This window comes from Rhinolophus ferrumequinum, chromosome 3 (assembly GCF_004115265.2).
Source record: "Rhinolophus ferrumequinum isolate MPI-CBG mRhiFer1 chromosome 3, mRhiFer1_v1.p, whole genome shotgun sequence".
Lineage (NCBI taxonomy): Eukaryota > Metazoa > Chordata > Mammalia > Chiroptera > Rhinolophidae > Rhinolophus > Rhinolophus ferrumequinum.
The window spans coordinates 19,908,908-19,933,576 of record NC_046286.1 but is presented as its reverse complement, the minus strand read 5'-3'; the positions used below and the strand labels follow the sequence as shown (position 1 = coordinate 19,933,576).

Genomic DNA, 24,669 nt, shown 5'->3' with positions numbered 1-24,669 from the left:
TAGGAAGGAGGATTATACATTTCTTTGAGGCAATTGGGAAATGGCATCAGAGACAAAGTTTTCCCCATTATTTATGATGGTGCACGTACTGATTCCTGAACTTTATTGAAAAATGGCAGAGTATTTTGGGACCACAAGAAGAGCTTCAACTCTATTTATTATTATTTAGCTTTACTTAGCAAAATATCAAAAGCTTTTATTTACTTAACATTTTTGCTTCTTCTCTCCATTTCTCCCTCCCTCTGTTTGAAAAAAAAAAAAGTTGTTGTTTTAGGTGGTACGGTTAAACACAAAAGAGAATTAACCCAATCAATTAATACTAATGAGCTGGGATGGAAATCGGCATATTGCCTTGATTTAGTTAATTATATTTTTCGTTCTTTTATGTTAAGATGCCCAACGGCCATAGGCATCACTGAATTAAAATTTATTATTTTATTCCAAGTAATTATGATGAGCCATAATAACAAAGAAGGAACGTTACCCTCATGTCAGAGACATTATGCATCCTGAGCTTGTGGCTGTAGTTGGGGAAGCAGCCATATTTTCTGAATGAAGCAATGAGTCGCTCTCTATTCTGGTGGCCAAGCAGCTTGACAGGAAGTGGCCTAGAGATAATGATTACAAAAGGATCAATTAGGGAAAAATGAGCTCTAGAAACCCCTCGTCCTTTGGTGTTGGGTTTTCAAAAGGCAGCCATTTTGTAGTTTCTTGCTACTGACAATGCCTTCACTTTAAAATGCTGGAACAGAAACTTGTTTCCAGTCTCGATCGCTCCTTTATAGTGCACTCGTTTCCTGTAATGTGATTTTTTTATTTCTTGGTCTCCTGGAGTATGCCAAAGCAGTTAAATGCTTGGTGGGCTTTTGAGTCAGAAAGAACTGGGTTTGAATCTGAGTTCTGTTTGGTAACACCCTGTGACCTTGGGCAAGTTGCACAGCCTCCATGGGTCTCAGGTTTCTCCTCATTAGGATCGTGCCTGTTATAATGACAGCAACTGGAACCGTGATGGCTAACATTCATTATTTGCTATTGTGTGGCAAGACTACAACGTATCTGCCAACTCATATGGATGATTTGAGTATTAAAGGAGGGGATATTTATAAAGCCCTTAGCGTATGACCTGGTCCGGAGTAAGTACTCAGTTAATATTAGTCTTTGTTTTTGGACTGATGGGGAGAACAGAAGAGATGGCTGAATATCAGGCCTAAGTTGCAATTTTATTTGCAGGTGGAGGCTGCTTCTATATACAAAGCTAACTGGGTTACTGAAAGAATTAGCTGGGTAATAAAGACCTTGGATTGCTTTTATCTTCAGAAAGCATATTGAAGTGTTTTTTCTTTCCGTGGCAAGAGAGGGAAGGATTACAGGTGGAAGTAGCAGAGTCTATCCACTTGCTTGCCTCCGTTCTCCTTGTTATTTTGACTTCGTGGAAATGTGTTTTAGAGATCTGGTACTGTTGGAATATGGTCTCATTTTCTCCATTTTTTTAGTCTACAGTCTTGAGGACATTCAGATTTTAGTCTATTATATTTGGGATTTCAGTGGCATACAAATGCATATTCTTGGTTTACTGAGGTGAGTTACCTTCTCTTGATCCACTCTCAAGTTCATTGTAGATTCTTCATCTTTGGCAAGGGTTTCAGGATTCCAGAGTGAGGTATTAAGTACTGTACACAGCACAACTTTTTTTTCTAGTCACATGGCTTATACACTAGATCCCTTCTAGTTAGCACTGAAACAGCCTCACTTTCAGTAGGCGAATGTTTCGTCTTGCAACGATCTGTTTACTGCAGTGACGTGGCAAGACTAAGAGGCAGGACTTTCCTGGGACATTACTTGTGGTTTCTCTGCATCAGGTCTATGTGAGTCACTGGGCAGATTACCCTATGCCTACAGTCTCAAGGCTTCACAGATACCAATGTGGATTTCAAGGAAATCCATGGAAAGTCAGGCTGGAGTTTTGATAAAAACGAAGTAGTCTGCACTAATATTTCTTTCATGCATAACTATATAATGTCTTGGTCGACATGAAAGCATTTTGTGGACTCGTAAAATTTGTTGCAAATTGGTAAGTTTAAAACAATTTGTTGACTAAAGTGCTTCTTTTCTTTGTTGAAACATAGCTACCCTTCCAGGCAGGAGATGGGATGTGTACATACAGACAGTGCAGCAAGGTTGACTCATTGCAGTTTGGTCAGCCAACAGGGGCCTGAGTTCAAATTTCAGGCTGCCACAAACTCTCCTTTGGCTCTGGGTAAGGCTCTGGTCCTCAAATCAATGCACAAAATGGAAATGATGGTGACGCCGTTCCCTTTGTAGGAGGAGAGCGGCTTGTACGAGTACAATCCTCCACCGGATGTTAATATTCTTCGTATGTGCAACCCTGTGGAGGAAGTGCAGTACAGGGGTAAAGTTACTTCTCATTTCGGTAAGCCTGCAATTAGAAGGGGCTGGGCTGTGCAGTAATCTATAGGGGAAGCCTGATTAAAAAGTCAGCATCAGAAAGAATTAACCTGAGTTTTTTTTGAAATATACCCTTAACTCCCTTTACCTTGTGTGTCTCTATGTGTCAGTCTTTTCTGGGTGACAAGTTCGAGTTATTTATTTTATAAGAGGGGATTTTACCTATATCCAAAGCTAAGTGGGTCGTTGATGGAATTTTTAATCAGCTAAGAACTTGAATTTCTTTTATATCAATTCTTTACAAATTTAATATTAGGGTATGTTTTTTTCTTCCCTCTCCCTTTTGGGAAGGTGCAATCTAAGCTACAAGCTGAAGAAAGCTGGAACCAGGTCTGTTTTTGCTTACCTTTCTGTTGCCAGGACCATTATATCTCCAGGTACAAGGCAGGTATTCAAATAATTGGGATAAACGAATGAATGAATTTCTGACCTGAAGAGGCAGATTAACATTAGTTGTGAATTTCTCTATGATCAGGGTCCTTCCTGGCATCCTCAGATGTTAGTGGATTTGTCCAGACAGTGACCAATTTCATTTACTATTTGTGTATCAGGAGATCAGAGACTAAGGCTTTTTAATGTGGGGACACTTGGCTCTGAAACCCCTTATTTTTCCCAGTCAGACAATGACTTACATTATTTACCTCCAGAGAACAGTCCCAGACACACTTGATTAGCCTTAAATGAAAGATAAGCCATTGCTGTGAGAAAGGACATGCTTTCAATAGATGGGCAGACAGACAGATAGATAGATATTAAACAATTTACAGTTTTATGTCTTGACAACTTGGATATTATAACATGAAAAATGCTACTGAAAGGGGCCAGTCCCTTCCAAGCACAGAAGCTATAATATTTTCAGTAACGAAAGATAAATGTTTCAAACTTCCTTATTTAAAACCCTTCGCTGGCTTTCCATTAGCCTTTAAGATCAAGTCTAAGCTCCTTAATATGGCTTACAAGGTCCTTCAGAACTTGGTCTTTTCTCACCTCTCTACCTCATTGGTTGATTAATGATTCCCACATCCTGTTTATCCAGATTGGAGTGGAACTAGAACTCTGGGATGCTTATGTATCTGGGATTCTTGTGCAGGTTAAAATACACTGGAGAGTGAGTATTTCATTACTATTATTTCTCATATACTATAATATTCCAGGGAACCATTAAGGTAGAGGCATTCTCATTTTTAAAAAAAATAAATAAATACCATGAGGAAACAGCTTTACCTTTCATTTCTAAAACTACTATGCTATTAGCAAAATCATATTTACAATATTCAGAGAACAATTATATTTGTAACCTTTTGGATAAACAGATTGCTCAGAGAAGTGTATCAAATTGCAGGCTGGTCAAAAATGTGATTGGGTCAATGCTAATTGAACTTTGATGAAGAGATGGAAGGAGATTATTTAAATGAATGAGAAACTTGGTAGCTAGGGAGATTTCTTACCGGCCTGATGCAGAGTTTGGGGAAAAGATGGAATTTTGTTGTTGTTATATTTTGTTGTCTTTTCTGTTTCTCCTTACAAATACTAGCTTGCTTTCTGAAGTCTTAAATGACTTTCTAGACATCCATAGAACAGCTGAGGGCCGTGAGCACTTAAACGCCAGAAGCTTTGTTGGTAAAAGGAAGTAATGGTTTTCTGGAGGTAGAAAAGGAAATCAAGGTTTAGTTAAGTAATAATTGATAACAGTAGTTGTAAAGGCAAAGGCATTTATTTATATCTCAGTATTTGAATATCTTTAAGGATTTCTATATAGTTTCTCTTTCATAAATATGTTTACACTTTGTAGTTAATATAGAATTAATTCATTTATAAGGTTAACTTACTGAGTTAACTTTATGTGTCATAGAAAAAGTAAAAGGATGAGTCATATCCTTATCTTCTTTCTCAGTTATGTGTAAAGTTGACCAGTTCATGAAAACCAGGGCATTTCTATTCGCCTGAAGCAATTAAACTTCCTAGTCAGTGACCTTCTAGAGGTGAAGACTGCATTTTTTGTTTGTTTGTTTGTTTGTTTTTATCTTGGCACCTAGCAGAAGGACTGGAAAACAACAGTAAATGTTCATAACGTGATAAAGGGAGTTAATCTGTAATCTCAGCCTTTTATTTCTCAGCCTGTTAGATGGTACCAAACTTCACAGGAGTATGGGTGCCTAGAACAATCACTTACCTTACCTAGAGCAGTGGTTCTCAAAGTGTGGTCACCATCAACGGCATCAGCACCACCTGGGAACTTGCTAGAAATGCAAATTTTGGATCCTCACAGCAGAGCTCTCTGGGGGTGAGGATCCCCCCAAGCTGTGTTTTAAGACCTTTACGTGATTTAGATATATGCTCAAGTCTGAGAACTGCTAACCTAAAACAATAAAGGGAACCGTATAGAATTGTCAGGACTGGAAGCCACTTAACCTGGTCCAGCTACTCTTTTTCCAAAGGCTATGCGACCCTTTGCAAAGAACAGTTGAAACTTGGCTGGGCCTGTCCTTAGCATGGCAGTTTTAGTTAGCTGCAGTTCCCTCTCCTGCCAGGGAAATCTGAGCCCGTGAAAACATTTCTCCCAACTGCTATTGTTTGTGGCTCTGAGTCAGTGATTTTATTTCAGATATGTTTTTCCTTCTACATTGCCCATTTGACTACAGTACCAGGCTAATTAAGGAATTAGTATGTGGCATCCATTCTGGGGAGGTGTGTGATTCTTTTCCTGCATTCTGAGAACATTTTTGCAAACACTTTCTAGTTCATATTTTCTTTTTTTAATCAGGCAGCGACGTTACAATTAAAATACCGTTAAAGTGATTCTGGCAAGTATTGCAATAAGCATGTTTTTTAATTAAAGGAAGAACAGGGGGATGCATAAGCAGCATCAGCTAAAGGGGAAAATTTCACTCGATATCTATTTTAATTGAAAAGGAAAAAAAAAAAGAAAGCATCAGGAGAAGCAGCAACAGCAGACTGTGCCTGTGTGTGCGTGGCTCGCTCCCAGGTTGTTAGGTTTAGGTGTTCTGCGGCTGATTAATTAGTAGCCAGCCAGAGAGTCCATTCCCTTTGCCTCCAATCCTTAAAGCCTGATTTATGCCTCACATCCCCCATGAATATGTGAGGGCTCGGGCATCTATTTCCTCAGCTGCTAGTGGATAGGATTATGGAGCGTGCACTAAGCTCTGGGGGGCTCTCGTTTGCCAGCCAAATTGATTTTCCGCCTCTCTGGCCGGGGACAGGCCCACCTCGAAGGCTTCCAGGCTCTGCTCCAGTGGATCAGGCACAAGTCTAATCCGGATCTTGCCAACAAAGGAAGCTGTGTGCATCCCGGTCACAATGCGGGCTTCAGGCTGTGGCTGCCTACCCTAAATGCTACTCCTCTCCCCTGTTGCTCACCTCCTCCTGATGCTCACCTCCACAGAAGCACAGTGCCGTAGAGTACAGCAGCATACCCCACCTGTGCCTGGATCGCTCAGCCAGCCCTTCTTATCTAGGCAGTGGAGGGTCCGTCCATCCGGAATGGATGGTCATCTATAATTCTCCAGGGAGAGGGAATTCCACAGGCTCCCCTATCAATCTGACTATTTAATGACTGGAAAGTGAACCAGATACAAGCTGTTAAACTTTTTAAGGCATTATTCAGGGTTGACACAAAAAAAGACGAATGGAAGTTAATCAATACCGATAAGTACATTGGACAATTTCCATCTAAAAATTTAGGTAATTCAAGCGTTAAGCAAATGAGTGGTCTGGTTTGGGATATAGATTGATCTAATTAATTGGGGTCCTCAGGTCCCTCCTTGGCTCTTGATTTCGTTCCCCTCTGGCTTTCCCTTTACTTAAAATTGGAGTCACTCTCTCTGGGTTCATTTTATTACGTGGCGTTTGTGTCCTAATGAAGCACAGTCCTCTTTGGCACTCTTTCTCCCCTGAGCCTCCAAGAAATGACATTAAGGGTTTGCCATTTTCATCTGCCACCTTCCCAGTTCTTAAAGTTCTCCCTGCAGCCTATGTCTGTACAACCTTTGGATTCCTCTCCTAAGCCACCTAACTCTTTGACCCATGCTCAAACTTGTTACTTCCTTTCCTGATTTTCGTCTTTAAATATTAATATTTGATAGTCTGTTCCTCTTATCTCTCTTCTGTTCTCACTCTACATGTTCTCCTAGGGAGACCTCATTCAACTCCTATTATTTAGCAAGGATTTAGTGAGCATTTACCAATTTCCCCATATTCCATGCACTGTTCTAGGCAAAGGGTTTATGACTTTGAATGAAATAGACCCAAATCCTTGCTCTCATGAGGTTTATTTCTATATTGAGTCAAGTAAGCAAATGTTATATGTATAGACTTGCTGAGCAGCATGGAGGAAAATGCAGCAGGAAAGGTGGAAAGGGAGTTTGGTGGTGGTTGGGGATTTGCACAAAGTGAGGGCAAAGACTATGAGGCAGGGGGAGTAAGAAGGTTAAGGTCAGTACAGCAGCAGAGAAGAGTAGAGGAAGAGTGAGCCAGAGTGGACCAGCCCTGAGGGGTTGGGTAGGCTTTGACTCTGAGTGTGGTGGGAGCCATTGGAGACTCTGAGCAGAGAGGTGACATAAGGTTGACACAAAGTAAAAATCACACTGGGTGAGACCACACCCTGGGGTGGGGGGCAAGGGCAGAAGCAGGGAACTGAGTTAGGAGGCAGTTGTCGTAATCCAGGGATGAGGTGGGATTTACTCAGACCCCAGAGACAGAGGTGGAAGTACTGAGAAGTGGTTGGAGCAGGGGGCTACTTTGAAGGAGGAATGCACAAAATTTCCTGCAAGATTGGTTGTGCTGTAAGAGGGAGGGAAAGTTGACTTTAGAGTTTTCAGGCTGAGCAATTGGGAGGATGAAATTACTATTTACGGAGATGGTAAGGACTGTGAACGGACCTGTGGGAGAAGACGCCGAGTTCATTTTTTCGTTATGCTAAGAAGCTGATGAGACATCTAAGTAGAGATGTTGAGTAGGCGGTTGGGTATATGAGTCTTGAACTGAGGGTGTAGGTGGGCTTTGGAGATACAAATTTGGGAGTCAGCAGCAATTACCATATGATAATATTGAAAACCTAAGACAAGGTGAGACAACCAAAGGCAGTGTTCAGCGAATGGTAAGAAAAATGGTTGAGGCACTGAGTCAAGGAATACTCTACGTGTCAGTGGTGGGGACAACTGGAAGGAATTGGGTAGAGAAGGCTGTAGGGGAAGCTTGGGAGGAGAAGGAATACCAGGAGGGCACAGTGCTGGGCAAGTGAGGGGAAGGAGTTTTAAGAAAGAAACTACTCCTCTCCCCTGTTGCTCACCTCCTCCTGATGCTCACCTCCACAGAAGCACAGTGCCGTAGAGTACAGCAGCATACCCCACCTGTGCCTGGATCACTCAGCCAGCCCTTCTTATCCAGGCAGTGGAGGGTCCGTCCATCCGGAATGGAGAGTCATCTATAATTCTCCAGGGAGAGGGAATTCCACAGGCTCCCCTATCAAACTGACTATTTAATGACTGGAAAGCGAACACATCAGATGTGTTCAACGATGCTGGCCACTCAGGAAAAGTGAGCACTGAGCATTGAGCTTTGGATTCAGCAATGTGGTTGTCTTTTGTGACTGTGACAGGACCAGTCTGATGGAGTGCTCAGGTAAGGCCAAAACTGGGGAGGTGTCAAGAGAGGGGAGGGAAGAATCGAAGACAGAAACTGTAGCCATCTCTTTGGAAGAGTCTTATTGTATGGCAACATATTTATATTTTAAGTTTTTCTGTGAGGGAGAAAATAGCTAAAACTGTGTATTTGTTTGTCTTAAAAATAAACACAACAAATCCTTTTGTGGTTATTACGGAGGATGGCTAATTGTAGGTTTAGCCAAAAATGAGTTTTGATGTACTTTGCAAACATTAGCTAGCTGCTAAAAGTCTCTTTTACTTCCCTTTAAAAGAAATGAAAGAGATCTTTAATGGAGAGAAGTGATTACATGTAAAAAGTTGTGTTAATTTATTTATTTTTGAAGGGAAGTAACAATAATGATGGTTGATTGATTTTTATAAAATTACCAAGGTCACTTGTGGGACATAGTCAGCTTTCATGAACAATCATAACAAGCAATTTAAGGGTCACAGCCAAAGGCTGATTTCAGCCCTGCTCTTTATTTCAGCTTTCAGAAATGGGGTCGAGCTCTATAAATTGGAGAAATAAAGTCCTCCCACTGCCCTCCCATGCTCAAGTACCTATCCTTTAAAGCAGCCTACTGTATATTTGTTTTAAGCTAATAAGGTACGAGGATGAAACACTTGGGGCCTTGGCACAGAGCTTGATTAAATATAATCTTTATATTCTTTCACTCAAGAAGCTTTCCTGTTGGTTATCACTTATAATTATTTTAATCAAAAGTAGCTGAATTCCTTATCAAAGTCTTTCCTTAATTTACCTCGATTTTCTTATATTTGCCACTGGTAAAGTGAGGAGGAATGCTTTTTAGCAGAGAATAATGAATATCATGTTAACTAATTAGTCCTGTTTATGTACTGTTGCCAACACAAATCATTCATTTTCTTTGGGCTGAGCTTTTCTCCCTTCATTAATGTCGTAATTAGTTCCTGTCAGTAAATGACGTTTAAAAATTTCTATCAATTTGTTTCAGTGTATTTAATATTTTGCTTGATGGTACATGGGGCAAAGCCCAGGTCTATATATTTACCCAATAATCCTTGTAATCTGTCTCAAATTCATTTTGGAATTAGGCGAAGTATATCAACATTAACAAAACTCAAATAAATCATGTGTAAACAAGCCATAGGCAAATTTACTCAGGTTAACACATGTTTGTTCCTTAAGTGTAACTATAATAACAAACCTAATTGATAAAAACCTGGGAAGCTTTGTGGAAGTGAATGGGATATGAGTTTTTCTGTCAGGTGGTATTGGGTTCTGAAGCTTCTTCTGCCTATTCTGGACTGAAAGAAGAATTAGCCCAGTCTCTGCTTTATGAAATATGGAGAGTGATATCAACCTCATAGTCTTGTTTTGAGGGTCCTTTCAGACAACATCTAAATATTTTGGTGCACCATAGGTAATTAATAAATGTTAGCCCCCTTGTTTTTCCTGTAGTCGTATTTGAATTTCTGACTGTGCATGCACGAGTAGTATCTTTTTCAAGCAAAATTCAAAGAATTTCAAAATTTCGAAAAAATTCAGGAAAAATTTCACTGCAGCATAGCTGGTCAGGAAAACATGTGTCCCGTGTCTCTATCAGTGTTAAACGCACACCTGACTGTGTTCTTAAAGATGTAGATGTTCCAGAGCTATCAGGAGCTTTGGTGAACACAAGGTTCTACCTCCACTGAGTAGGACAGATTTGGGAAATGGGTAATCTGTGGCCCAGCAATGTTATGGGACTTACTGAGGGTTAGTCCCAGGCCAATAGCAGAGTCAGGACAGGAACCTTGATTCCAGCCTGTTATTCATCAAGGTCAGTGCAGGTTTCCTGACTATTTATAATGGAGGAATGGTGCCATGGAAATCCATGGTCATGGATTGACCATGGATTTGACGAGAATTAGTTGGGACATTAATCACATGTGGCTGTGAGTGAAAAAAGTTTTAGTAAATGTAAGAATGTGACCTATACCACAGGTCACATTTTTTTCCCCTTGTTCACCGCAGGATTCATCCAGCAATAATTATCATCATTACCTTTCTAAAGATTATCATTGTCTTTGCAATGACAATGGAAGGGAAAATTAAAGTAAAAATTCCTAGTAGATCCTTTAGAAGTCCGCTAAGCAGTGTGGTACCACTCTAGCATCAAGCCTGTAAGTCACCAAAGGATAGTTTCTTGTTTTTTGGATAGTTTTCCTTAGGGAAGGCTCTATATGCCATATTTCAAAAGAAGAGTCAGAACTGCCAATGTTGGAAGGATGTTTTCTAGTAGTGCTAAAGTGATGAAACAACTAGAAATAGAAGAGTCATAACAATAATGGGGGAAATAAAGAGGAGTGTGACGATGGAGCAGACACCATTGCATTAAGTGTCTAGTATGTCAGAACCGAGACCAGGGACCTACAAACATAATTTCAAGAAATCTCAACATAGTTCTCTGAAGGACAAACTTTTACCATGCACATTTTACAGACAGAGAAACTGGATACCTACATGTGGTGTGTTCTAAATTGTGGCGGAAAGGAGGTCAAATCCAATTAAATACTCTGAGCCAGTTACTGATGGTGCTGGCTTGGGCTTTCGGATTGAAGGCTAGAAGGTCTCGGTGAAGAGGGCCAAGGAAGCTGAAGAGCAATGTAGACAGACAGGGAAGAAGGGGCCTCCCTATTTGACTATTGGGTCAAATATTTATTGATCACTATCTTTGCACTAATGGCGGTAAACAAAAATGATTGAAGGCATCTTAGCCTTATTCATCTCTCCCTCTCTTTCCTCCAGGATATGTTTAAGTACTTCCAGTTGTGATTTCTGGAAAACAGCAACAATCCAACTCAATAATTTGGCATTTTATCTAAGACTAAATTTAGTAGATCTAAAAGAGTAGAGTCTGTTTTTCATGGCCCGTCACCAAGACCTTCCTTATTATAGTTGAATCTGCCTTTGGAGACATTTCTGACACCTGGCCCTCTCCTTTGCCTACTTTTAGCTCATTGTCACAATGTATGGACCAATAAATTGAATGCAATAATATCCTTTTTGAGAAAATGGGTGTGAGAGAGGGAGACTGTGTGTGTCCATACGGAAATAAATTGAGGTACTTAAATCAGATTTTCTAGGACGGTTGTAATAATTTACTCAACAATTAAGTGATCTGTCAGTCACTCTATTAGACATTGAGAATCAAGACTATCTTGTAAGTCCATCCATGTTGACGCAAATAGCAAGATTTCATTCCTTTTTATGGCTGAGTAATATTCCACCGAATATATGTACTACCTCTTCTTTTTATGAATAATTTTATTAAAATATAGCTAACACATTATTATATTAGTTTCAGGAGTACATCATAGTTATTCAACATGTATATACCTAAAGAAGTGATTAACATGATAAATCCAGCAAGCACCTGACACTGTACAATTCTATCATGATATTATTGACTACATTTCCTATGTATATTATATCTCCAAGACTTATTTGTTTTATGCCTGGAAATTTGAAACTCTTATTCCCCTTCAACTTTTAAAATTTTTCAATTAGAGTTGACATTCAATATTATTTTATATTAATTTCAGGTGTATAATATATTGGTCAGACATTTATATAATCTAAGAAGTAATCCCCCTGACTAGTCTGCATTCACTTTGTACTATACCTACCGTGTTTCCCTGAAAATAAGACCTAGCCAGACAATCAGCTCTACTGAGTCTTTTGGAGCAAAAATTAATATACGACCTGGTCTTATTTTAATATAAGACTGGGTCTATATAATATAATGTAATATAATATAATGTAATATAATATAATATAATATAATATAATATAATATAATATAATACTGGATCTTATATTAATTTTTGCTCCAAAAGGCGCATTAGAGCTGATTGTCCAGCTAGGTGTTATTTTCGGAGAAACACAGTAGTTATTACCATATTATTGACTATATTCCCTATGCTTTACATCCCCATGACTATTTTATAACTACCAATTTATATTTCTTAATCTCTTCACCTTCTTCACACTGCCCCCAAGCCCCTCCTACCTATCACCCTGATAAATCTAGTACACATCTGATACCATACATAGTTATTACAATATTATTGACTATATTCCTTATGCTGTACCCTACATCCCCATGACTACTGTGTAACAACCCATTTGTAATTCTTAATCCCTTCCCTTTTTTCACCCATCCCCAATCCCCCTCCCATTTGGCAACCATCAGAATGTTCTCTGTATCTATGAGTTTGTTTCTGTTTCATTTGTTTATATGTTTTTTCTTTAGATTCCACTTATAAGTGAAATCATATGTCATTTGAGTTTCTCTGACTTACCACACTCAGCACAATATCCTCTAGGTCCATCCATGTTGTTGTAAATGGCAAGATTTCCTTCTTTTTTATGTCTGACTAATACTCTATTGTATATATATATGTACCACCTCTTCTTTATCCATTCATCTATTAGGGGACACTCAGGTTGCCTTCATATCTTGGCTATTGTAAATAATACTACCATGAACATATGGATGCACACGTCCCCTCAAAGTAGCATTTTGGGTTTCTTCAGATAAATACCCTGAAGTAGAAGTATGGCGTCCTTCTTTGTCTCTTGTTATAGCCTTTGTTTTAAAGTTCATTTTGTCTGGTATAAATATTACTACCCAAGCTTTTTGTTGTTGTTTCCATTTTCTTGAAACATCTCTCTCCATCCCCTTACTTTCAGTCTGTGCATTTTTTGATCTGAAGTGATTCTCTTGTAGGCAGCATATATATGGGTCTTGTTTCTTATCCATTCAGCCACCCTATGACTTTCGATTGGAGCATTTAATCCATTTACATTGAAAGTAATTGTTGATAGATACATAGTTATTGCATTTTATTATTCATAATTTTTATCTTTTTTGTTGTTGTTATTTTGATTGGTCTTAAGTCCCTCTAAGATTCCTTGTAATACTGGTTGGTGGTGATGAACTCCTTTAGCTTTTTCTTGTCTGGGAAGCTCTTTATCTGTCCTTTATTCTAAATGATAACTTTGCTGAGCAGAGTAATCTTTGTCGTAGGTCCTTGCTTCTCATCACTTTCAACAGTTTGTGCCAATCCCTTCTGACCTGCCAAATTTCTGTTGAGAAATCAATAGACAGCTTTATGGGAGCTCCCTTATAGATAACTAACTGCTTTTCTCTTGCTGCTTTTAAGATTCTGTCTTTGTCTTTAGCCTTTGGCATTTTAATTATGACATGTCTTCGTGTAGACCTCTTTGGGTTCATCTTGTTTGGGATTCTCTGTGCTTCCTGGGCTTGGATATCCACTTTCTTCACCAGGTTAGGGAAGTTTTCTGTCATTATTTCTTCAAATATGTTTTCAATTTCTTGTTCTGTTTCTTCTGCTGGTAACCCCTATGATATGAATATTGGCATGATTGATTTGATTTCCCAGAGGTCCCCTCAACTGTCCTCATTTTTGGGGATTCTTTTTTTTTTTTTGCTATTCTGATTGGTGTTTTCTGTTACTTTATCTTCTAAATTGCTAATTCGATCTTCTGCTGCATCTTATCTGTTGATTCCCTCTAATGTATTCTTCCTTTCAGTTATTGTATTCTTTATTTCTAACTAGTTCTTTTTTATGTTTTCTAACCTCATTTTTATGTTTCTTAACTCATTGTTGAAGTTCTCCCTGAGATCATTGGGCATCCTTAGAACCAGTGTTTGAAACTCTGCATCTGGTAGGTTGCCTGTCTCCATTTTCTTAAGTTCTTTTTCTGGAGTGTTGTTTTGTTCTTTTATTTGGGACATGTTTCTTTTTCTCCCCATTTTGGCTGTCTCCCTATGTTTGTTTCTATGTGTTAGGAATGTCTGCTGTGTCTTCTGGTCTTAGTAGAGTGGCCTTATGTAGTAGGTGTCCTGTGGGGCCCAGGGGTGCAGTCTACCTGATCACTGGAGCCAGGTACTCCGGATGTGTCCCTTTGTGTGTTGTGTGTCCCCTCCTGTTGTAGATGAGCCTTAGTTGCTGTTTGCATGACAGTGGGAAGGATTGACCCTTGGGCTGATTGGTCGTGAGGACTGGCTGTAACTACAGTGGAGGAACTGTGGTGCAGGGGTTGACCTTACAAATTGGAATTCACTTTAGCAGGGATCTGGTGCCTGTCCAGTTTGCCCTTTGGGTATTTTCATTCTTAGAGGTGGCTGGGTCATTCTCTGGCTTGGTCTAAAGCTGACCACTGGGCATGCCAGCCTTGGGGCCCCCTGGGAAGGGACTCACTGCAGGAAAGTTTCAGCTGCAGCCTGTGCACTACCTGGGGCTATCTGGAATGAGCTATAAAGCAATCTGGGGATGGCTATCACCTGCACTGTGCTTGGAGGTGCCTCAGGAGGCCAAGCCATGAACCAAGACTGGCTGTCGCTAGTGCTGGCTGTCGGGCTGCTCAACCAGAGGTACAATACACACAGAAGCCAGATGCTGCTTGTTTGGATTTTGTGAATCTTTGAGAGATTTTGGGAAAGTGCAGCATGAGCCAAGGCAGTCCATTTATACAGAAAAGCCACTGGAAGAAGCTTGGGTGTGCCCGAAAAATGGCGTGAGGTCTCAGAATCACCAGGGTAGGGTGAGCAAATGGTGTTAGCCAGGGTGATGGAAACTCAGAATGGTTACTGCCTGTGTCTGCACACCAGGAAGAAGCAGGGCTCTAAAAAGAAACCATGGTTTCCATAGCTCCTCAGTCCTGGAGAAAGCTGCCTTTCCAGACCTCAGTCTGAAGCCAGAGAACTTAGTTACTCTTCATATATCCCTGGAACCTTTCTAGCTGCTGCCACAGCACTGGAGCTTAGAGCAAGTGAGTCCACCAATGAGTAAATCTGTGCATGGGCCCTTTAAGTGGAGTGCCTGGAACTGCAGCTACCCTCTATCTCATTCAGCCACAATCTCCACTGGTTTTCACAACCTGAAGTTATGGGCACTTCTCCCCCTGGCACTTGAACCCTGGGCTGGGGATCCTGGTATGGGTCTGGGACCCCTTATTCCTCCTGGTGTGGGGGGGACCTTCACAGTGGAGATATCCTTCCTGATTTTTAACTGACACATGCAGGTATGGGGGCAGCCCTATCTGTGTCTCTGTCCCTCCTACCAGTCGCACTGTGGCTTCTTCTGTATGTCCTTAGTTGTAGGCCTTTGGTTCAGCTAGACTTCAGGTGATTCTCCATGATGGTTGTTTTGTAGTTTAGTTGTAATTTTGATGTGGTCGTGAGAGGATGCAAGCACAGTGTTTACCTATACTGTGATCTTGACTGGAAATCCTCTGACCCCTTTATTATAGGATAGAAGAGTCTAGTCCAGTGCTTTTGCACATCACTTAAAGGAGGTAGATAGATTTCATAGCTCATTCAGGTTAAAGTGATTATTTATATGGGATGCTTTAATTATTTTGGTAATATTGAGAAGATTATGAATAAAACACAAATCTTCTAATCCCTTTAAAGAAAAGCATTAAAATAATGAAAATATATTTTTAACATTTTAAATATTTATTCTCACAATATAAAATGAATTTATTATAAAATAATTCTATGCTACAGAAAATTTGAATATTAGAGCAAAATATTATTAGTATCTCTGTCAAAGTTATTTGATTGCAAATAAAAGAAACCAACTTTCTTTTAAAAAAGAGAAATACCTATGATTTCACTTATATGTGGAATTTAAATACAAAACAAAACAAATGAACAAACAAAATGTAACAAACTCATGGATACAGCAAACTGATGGTTGCCAGAGGGGAGGGGATAGGGATTTGCACAGAAAAGTAGAAGGGGATTAAGAAGCACAGCAAACAACACAAAAAAACAAATAAAGGATATATATTGGTAAGGTATTGGGTAGCTTTCAGAATCGATGGAAAGTGTGGAAAATTAGATGTAGAAATGATAACAATCAGGGCATTTTGGAGGGCCTTGCCAGGAAGGAAGGGTGTCTCAGAAACAGGAACTCTTTTTAGGCTCATTACGGTACCAGCACAAGAATTACTGAGATCTAAACATTTCCAGTTTTCTCTTCCCTTTTGCTCCAGATTTCCTTTTGAAGTCTGGGTAAATGACTCAGGCTTTGGTAGGATAGAACACCATGACCGACAGTCCCACTCAACTCTATTCAATGGAGCAGAGCAATTCCTTACGGAAATTAGAGTCCAGTATCAAAAGAAAAGTATAATGGATGTTGGTCAGCTAAAATGCTACAAATGTCATGATGGTAACTGTAATTACACTTCCTTTAACCATAATTCTTATACTCATAATTTTGGCACATTTTTTTCTATTTCTATTTCCTGTTCATTTGTTCCTCAATTTTTTTTAAAACTTAATTTTTATATGCTGCTTTTATTTGCTGCTAAACAATAGAAATGGTGAACTCATGACTTATTTAACCAGTCCTAAATTGCTGGACATTTAGGTTATTGTTATTAAAAATATAAATAAAGCAGCAGTGAATAGTAATAACTAACCTAAGATGGCTTGATAATATAGTGCTTCTGCTCCTGGGTGTTTGATCTACTCTGTTGTACTTCTAGAAGAGAGGGTAAGATAAAATAGCCCAAAATTCCAGGAGAAGTATATAAATGAAGAGGATTTCATCAGATACTGGAACTGTCAGAAGGAGGTGAAACTTATTTTCCCAAGGACTGATAATCTTCTTTTTGGCCATTAGGAGGCAAGCTGATTTTCATGGATCCAGGACCCATCAAGCTCAGGGCACACTCCATCCTTGTTTCTGATGGTGGAGAGCTCTGGATTGGATCTGAGGACAAGCCCTTCCAAGGCAAAGCTGAGATCACACTCTATGGGAGTTCCTACTCTACCCCATTTTTTCCTTATGGTGTCAAGTTCCTGGCTGTGAGGAATGGAACTCTATCCGTGCATGGTGAGTGGGGCAACTGACCAGAGGAGATGAGATAGGGCTATGTCAAGCCCATGGGCAGGCAGTGAGGAAAATGATAAAACTACTTAAAAATCTCTGGCTGTTAGTTGCTGAGGCAACAATGTTAAGTCGAGTGTGGGCACTATTTCCTTAAATAAGGAGTATTAATTGTTATGATTTCTGTGACTGTGTACACTATAGTTCTCAATTATTTGCTCCCCTTCCTGTAAGAGGATTATACACCTCTGCCCACTTTCAGGTGGCTTTTAGTGCCTGGCTGTGGGTGGACCACACTTCCCTTTCCCTCTGAGAGTGGGCTTAGTCATGAACTTGCATTCGTCAGTGGAATGTGAGTGGAAATGATATACTGCATAGCCAGTAGAAGTTTTAAGAGCCATTGCAATGCTTTGGCCTTTTTCTCTCTGTTTGACAATAGCTTGTCCCAGATAGGGGCTGCTCCCTCAGCTTGGGAAACCAAATAATGACAACTGGGGCACAGCTGCAGTTGACCTACTACTCTTCTGTGTGTGAGTGAGGAATAAACACCGGTTGTCTTAAGCCACTGAGATTTGTGTTTGTCATTGCAGCATAATGTAGTAAAAACCTACTGATACAATTACTTAGCATATACTGATGGCTGTATACACGGATGGCATCATAAACCAAATAGAGACGTCTTCATTTTGTTGTTGTTGGGGCTGTAGTCCCCTCCTGTGAACAGGGTTCAGTTGGAGTTCCTCTTAGATTCCTGGTTCAGATGGGTCAGGTGTTTATGGATTTCTGGGTGAAAACAGGGATTAGGCTACAATGTGTTTCTGCTCCAATTTTATTTGTCTTCTGATTATCTAATCCCACTTTGAAAACCGGATATTTTTATTTTCCTTGACATTCAGGAAATTACTAACTGTGTCAGCAACATCCTTAACATCACCTGGAAAAGGTAATTATAAAATGATGAGCTTTAAGTTTATTTCAGTGGATACTTATATACTTTGGGTTACATAGCATGAGTCAAAGCAAATCAAAGATACTGTTTCAGGTAGTGGCCCGATCTCCAGAAAACATGATCTTCTCTACATTGGCATTTCTATATTGGCATAACAAAATAAAATCCCACTACCTGTCAAAGAATAATAATTCTAGACACGGGCATGTAGCAATGCTGAGCAGTCTGCCATTTTGTTCCATCAAGTCTCTATTACAAACTCTGGGCCTCAATCATTGTTTTCTAAAAGGCACTCTACCTTTTTTTTGGCTTCCTTTGAGAGGAAGTGAGATCTTTTTGTTAAGTATTAAGTGTTGACTGTGGACCAGCCAGAGTGCTAGGACTGCAGGTAAATTTTATAAGGTTTAGAAAACCCATAATTATCCGGACAAAAATTCAAAATGCCTGCGATATTTTTACATTTCACTTCTAAGGAGGACTGTTTCTTCTCTTATCTTCATCAGCAAGCATTTACATTAATCTTATAGCCCATGAGCCATGGGGATCGTCTATCTAGTCACACATCAGCCACAGTCTTCAAATGTTTGCTTTAGTCCGACAGCGACTTAGGCTACCAACCCAACGTTTTTTTGTTTATCCCTGAAAAATATAGCTGGAGCACAAGAAGGCACAGATCAATGTTTCCGCCAGCCCATGGACCATCTGAAGGACCCTGAATCTTTAATAGGGATCCTCAGGTTTGGGAGTCACTGTCCTATATGTTTCAGATGGCAAAACTCTTGCTAGAAATGGAAATTCAAATGAAGAAGAATGAAAACTCTCCTACTTCTTTTACTCCAATCCCTTCTCATTCTCACATTCTAATCAAGAAGGATTGGTGAAAAAGTTCATAAATAAACCTTTTTGTGCCTGTATTTTAAATACACCCTGTGTTCCTAAGACTTTGTGTTTGTGTTAACAGAGATCAAGTTAAGAAAATCCCACATATAATTGTTTACAATCATTATGGGGCAATTGAAGCAAAGGGCATGCTTTTAATATGTTTTGAGAGTTCTGAAATAATAATAATAAAAAAATGTTGCTACTTCTGCCCTGTGATGTTACCAGATATTGTGAGGCAGATACCTCTGCTCCCCGTGGTTCCATCTTCTCCCCCACTTCCTCTTCCTCCTCTCCCAAATCCCCTCTCCTCCTTCTCTTTTTCCTTCTCCCTCCTCCTCCTCCTCCTCCTCCTCTCTTTCCCTGTATTCCCAAGGTTAGGTTGTCATCAACAACTGTTTTCACCATTACTCCAAATCCCTGCCGATATAGGAGTGACAAGGATCTCTCCTCAACCATAGAGCTTGCACATTGAACGCAGGCCAAATCAAGCAATTTTCCTCCCTGACATGGTGCTGCTCCATCTCACTCATTTGAAGGTAATGTTATATGGAAAAGAGCTTAGCCCCTGGGGGAGAGGGACTCCCTTCCTGCAGTCTCTATCAGAGAATCCAGTCACAGCCTGCGGCTCGTCAGTCGTCCCTCTTCACCTCACTCCCTCACCACCTGAGGTCTCAAACTGATTTTCCCTCCAGCATGGTGGTGTAGCATGGCTAAAATCATTACATAATTTTGCGGGCCTTCTCCCAGGGCCAGAGGTGGTCGTGTGGTGACATTGGGGCTTTTGGGAAAAACTCATTTTCTTTTACTGTCAAGTATGCAAAACAGGGAGCAACTTGATTCACTGCTTTGCACCCGGCACGTCCCTAATGAGCCAGTGTTCACTCAGCTTCCAGGATGCTGTAATGAGGAGGTCCACCAACTTTAGTGCAGAGGAGACTCTTCTAAAGGAGACTTAACAATGCAGATTTCTGGGCCTCACCCCCAGAGTCTGACTCGGTGGGCCTGACGTAAACCCAAGAATATGCATTTCAGTGGGATCCTCATGTGATTTGATGCAGGTAGCCACGGACTACACTTGGAGAAATGCTGTTTTTAGTGGTTAACAGTTTAGGAATCACAAATCAGTACAGTTCTGCAGCTTATCAGCTATGACTTTGGGCAAATGAATCTCTATAAAACCAGGAAAACACCGTCTCCACCACACAGACTTACTGCTTGTGAACTGCTCCAAAGTAGCTGGTACATGGTAACACTCAAGCAGTGTTAGTTATGGCTATTTTGATTATATCCTGTTTTCCTCCCAAAGCACTGAGTACCCAATGCCAATGTTCTCATTTTCTTTTAGGAGGAGGGGTTTCTATTTCAAAATTTGGCACGGGACCAGCTCTGCCTAGAGGTTTTTCTCCTTATTAATTTTCTTGTCTACTTCTTTTTGTCATTGCAAGAGAGAGATTTTAGCTTTGCAGATCATGAGGTAGCAACATTCCCAGATATCTTCTGTTCTGTTCCCGTAACTCAGTGAACACCCTTTGATTTTAATCTCTTGTGGTGCAGCTTCTTTCCAGCAGTGACTAACCTCCATTCCTAGGCATGGTTATAATAAAGCCTTCTTGGAAATCATTTTCATGCACCCCAGGTTAGCCAGAAGCAGAGCACTGCCCAGCAAATGAAGCCTTTTGTAGCCATTTTATTTCTAATATACAACAGTAAGAGGACTGACTGACGGATGCTGATTTAACTCCAGCTCAGGTCATAGAGAGTCACACAAATGGGTCTGCACGTCCGTAATATAGCTTTCCCCGCTTTCTCCCTCCCTTCTCATTCTTCATCGCTGCCCCTTGTAACCCTTCTGTTATGGCTGATTTTTATCATAGATTAAAATTGCTAAGCAAACAGGCTTTGCTGTTCAGCTGTCATGACGAAAGATGGAGTTGAAAGCACATTTCATGTTTTTCTTTTAATGTAGGAAAACTAATGCATGCACACCCACCCACCCACAGTCCTGTACCCTCCCCTGTGTGAACACACACCCACATGTCTCTGGGTTTGGGAGTGGATTAGGGCAGGGCTTGTTCTGAATCTCTGGTGGAGTTCAGATGGTAAGTTCTGTCAGCTGCTCACTTTGATTGTTAATAGGACTAAAGGGCCACAGGACCCCTCCAGAGGGGCAGCCTGGGGTTTGGGTGCTTGTAGTCAATAAGGAAATTTCACTCTTGCCTTTTGCTTCCCCGACTCTGTCTGCCAATCCAGGTTCACCACCCCAAATCGAGTGCCAATCATATGTCACTTTTCAAGGGGGTCGCTGTCAGCCTGGGCAAGTTGAATTTTTGACAATGTAATTACGGCCCTTGCTTCCACAGTGGGAGTCTGAACAGGACGGTGGAGCTTTTATTGATTGTTCAGCAGGGAAATTTATCAATGTCTCTCACTTCATTTCTAGTTCCTCCCTGAGAAATTTGGCTGACAGTTTCTTAGGAGAAAAAGCTGTCTCATGGCCTTGAATGGACTTCTGTCTTTGTCCTTTTCAAGAAATTACAAGATACGGGCATGACATATAAATGAAAGTTTCTGAGGAAAGCTAGTATGTGCGGGCATGTTTCAGGAAAACACTAGTGTAATTGTTATGAGCAGAATAATTTGGTAGGAGTAAATGAAAAAAGGAGTCTAAAGAAGCACGTTTAAATATGCCTTATTAGATAGCCTTCAGATTTGAACTGCATCATTGGCTTTTCCTTGGGTTTTCAGTCTGCTGGACTGTCCTGCAAATTTTATACTTGTACCCCCACAATTGTGTGAGCCACTTCTTCAATTAAATCTTTGTCTCTCTCTGTCTCTCTCTGTCATAGCTATCTATCTATCTATCTATCTATCTATCTATCTATCTATCTATATGTACATATACACATATATGTACATATGTATATTTGTACGTATCTCCTGTTTCTCTGTTTCTCTGGGGAAACTCTGACTAATACACCTGTACACCCATAAAACCTCACATAACACACACTAAAGACAGTGAGATGTCAAGGAGAGTGGGGAAGGTAGAGGCTCCACAGCTACCAATAATTACCATTGTCAATGAAAATGTATGGGTTTTAGTTAATAAAGCTGAAATTCTTAGAAATAATCTGGATCTGTAGTACTCAAACTTCTGTTTTCCAAACATAATCTTATGCAGAATTATACTGTACCAAAATGGGGTAAACAAATCCACTTATTTCAACTGCCTCATTCCCCTTCTCACACCTCTTCCCAAGGTGCCCCTGGAGGCATGTCTCCTGAACTTGAATGTTTTGGCTCACTGTTTATAAACAGGAGTAATGTATATGCTCCCCAGTAACGTATTCTTGCGTGCCCCCAGTTTTATTTTTATTGTAGTGCTACTCAATACACAAGTGTGTACTCATTATCGATATAAATTCCTTATTCTCATAACTCTTGAACAACTATAATAAAATAGTTACAAATTCAATAAAAACATAAGAAAATGCCTTGTCATCCTTCTAAAAGTACTAAGTATCTATTCAAGTTTCCATTTAGAAGTACTGTATATGGGCACCATTATTGTAGTTGCTGACAAGTACCAGGCTGTCTTGAAGCATGGTGTCATTTACATGGAGTAGTCATGCATGTCGGGGGGCTGTTCTTGGTCAGTGGTTTCCACACTGTGCTCCACGAAATCCAAGTGTTTCCAGGAGCTTCAGCGGTTCCACAAACAATGAAGCATTTGGGGGTCAAACAACAAAAGTTTAAATTGCTCAAGTAACTGATTTATTGCTTTTATCACTATTCTATATTTGTGTTCAATGTAATATTTCATTAGAAGAAAGAGTTCCATTGCTAAAATTATGATTAAAAACAACTCTACTAGCTCATCCTTTTAACTGCAGTAGGTACGATGCAGTGAAGAATTCAGGGCCTCTCTTTGTAGGATTCCTTATTTCCCTGAGAGAGAGCTTGGGGACATTTTCTATCGTCTCTCTGATGTGGGATGAAAATTTTCAGAGCCCATTTTCATCTCATAACAGGTCCTCTCTATCTGACAATATGTTTTCAGATTTCTGCTCTTTTGTCACCTGATCAATCATTTCAGCCCAGTTTCCTTTACATCAATAACATCTCTAGCCTCTGCTCATTCTCTGTATCTTCTAGACCATGAGTCTTCCTTTCCTTCTGTCTCTCATTTTTTTGGATTGAAGTATAAACCATAGCTGTGGCATAGCATTTTTATATGTGGCTTTATTAACCTTAAATCATTTGATTTTTAAGGGACAGAAACCCAGTGCAAACAAACTTAGACAAAACAAAAGATTTGTGAGCTCTTGCTCAAACTGCAGGATGGGCAAGAAGGCAACTGGCTTCGGGCATGACTGCCTCCAGGAGTCCAAATGCCATCAGGACATAGTCTCTTACCTCTGGGTCTCTCTGCATGTGTTGGCTACACTGGTTCTTACTCGTTAATGGCTTCTTCCATATGGCCACTGCATTTTCTGGTTTCACGTGGACTTTGATTCTCTACCACCAAAAAACAGAGCTCTGTGTTCTATCGTTAATTCCAAAAATAACCAAGGAAGACCTCACAAAGTCCAGCTTGATTTACCTACCAGGCTTAGGACTATACTTGGTGCCCAGGGAGAGAGGGCACTGTGATTGTGCCAGTTCAAGTCACTTTGCCAACCCTCAAGGCCAGGGAGAGAAGGCCAGGAAGTGAGAAGGTACAGCTTTACCTTGACCATGGAGGTCTGGGTGGAGGTGTGATGGGCTTGTATATGTTTGTGTGTTTGCATGGGTGTTTGTTTGGGGGAGCTCTTTACCAAAAGAAAGGATGGTAGCCATTCCAATAAAGGGGTGTAGATGGGCAGACAAAACTATAGGTGTCCTCTAAGCTAGTTAAACTAAAATCTTAGACTTTTGAGTTCTAGTTTAATCTCTGAGATCCCAAGGTGACTGAAATTTATAGGCAGAAATATTCAAATATATTAGTACAATTTTAGTGTTGTATAGACTCAACGTGTAAAGTTGAAATCACTTGTTATTTAGGCTGCATGTAGGTTGAATAAAACAGGTCTGTGAAATCGGGCAAACAAAAATGCCTATTAAATTTCTGGCACAGAACTCAGAATGTAGAAAGGTCCCATCAAGTAACAGAAGAGGGAAAAAAAAAAACAAAACATTTGAAAGCTTTTACTCTGATTGGACATCCCCTCCTAATATTACCCAAAACTTACAAACTCTATTTATCCCAGGGTCTTATGGAATCTAATTTCTCTAGTATGTGCTATGGTTTTTCTTTTTCCTTTCCAGGGATCTTGGATTTCCTCAGTATTGAAGAGGTTCTTTGCCTTCCCCTCAAACTTTTTGCCTAAAATATTTCCTGGAATATCATGGGAAACTTGAGCTGGTGTGGTGTGTGAAACAGTCACAGGGCTATGCAAATGGAAGAGGTACATTTTTAGGGATGTTTGAAAGACTCAAACTTTCTAGTTAGATATCTGACTTAGAACAGACTTTATTTTTCTCTAATCACTGTCTTGATCCATATTCAGATCTTTTTGCCCTGTCCTTTAATAATACGTTGGGCACCATAGCTTCCTAGTGGATGTTAGATATTAAAAAGGCCAGTCCTAATTCATCTAGTTTAAAATTTCAGTCTTCTACTCATTTAACGTTTCCTTCCTTGCTCCCCATTAGGCTCCAGCCTGAGGCACTTGGAGTGGCAGGGTCGTGGTCTGCTCCTTCACTCTTCCTCCCATCCTTTTATTTTACATTCTCTCAGTGTTGGGACAGGTAAAAGAGGTGAGGCAAGAAGGT

The 24,669-nt window shown here is 40.2% G+C and overlaps 1 protein-coding gene across 1 annotated transcript in view; it reads left to right on the top strand.

Moving 5' to 3' along the window:
• The window catches only part of PKHD1 (PKHD1 ciliary IPT domain containing fibrocystin/polyductin), a 429,832-nt gene that overhangs the window by 128,614 nt on the left and 276,549 nt on the right, over nucleotides 1-24,669 (top strand). Inside the window, exon 36 of the mRNA XM_033102675.1 lies at nucleotides 16,818-17,030. Within this exon, the coding sequence (XP_032958566.1) occupies nucleotides 16,818-17,030 (213 nt within the window). The remainder of the gene's footprint in view (nucleotides 1-16,817; nucleotides 17,031-24,669) is intronic.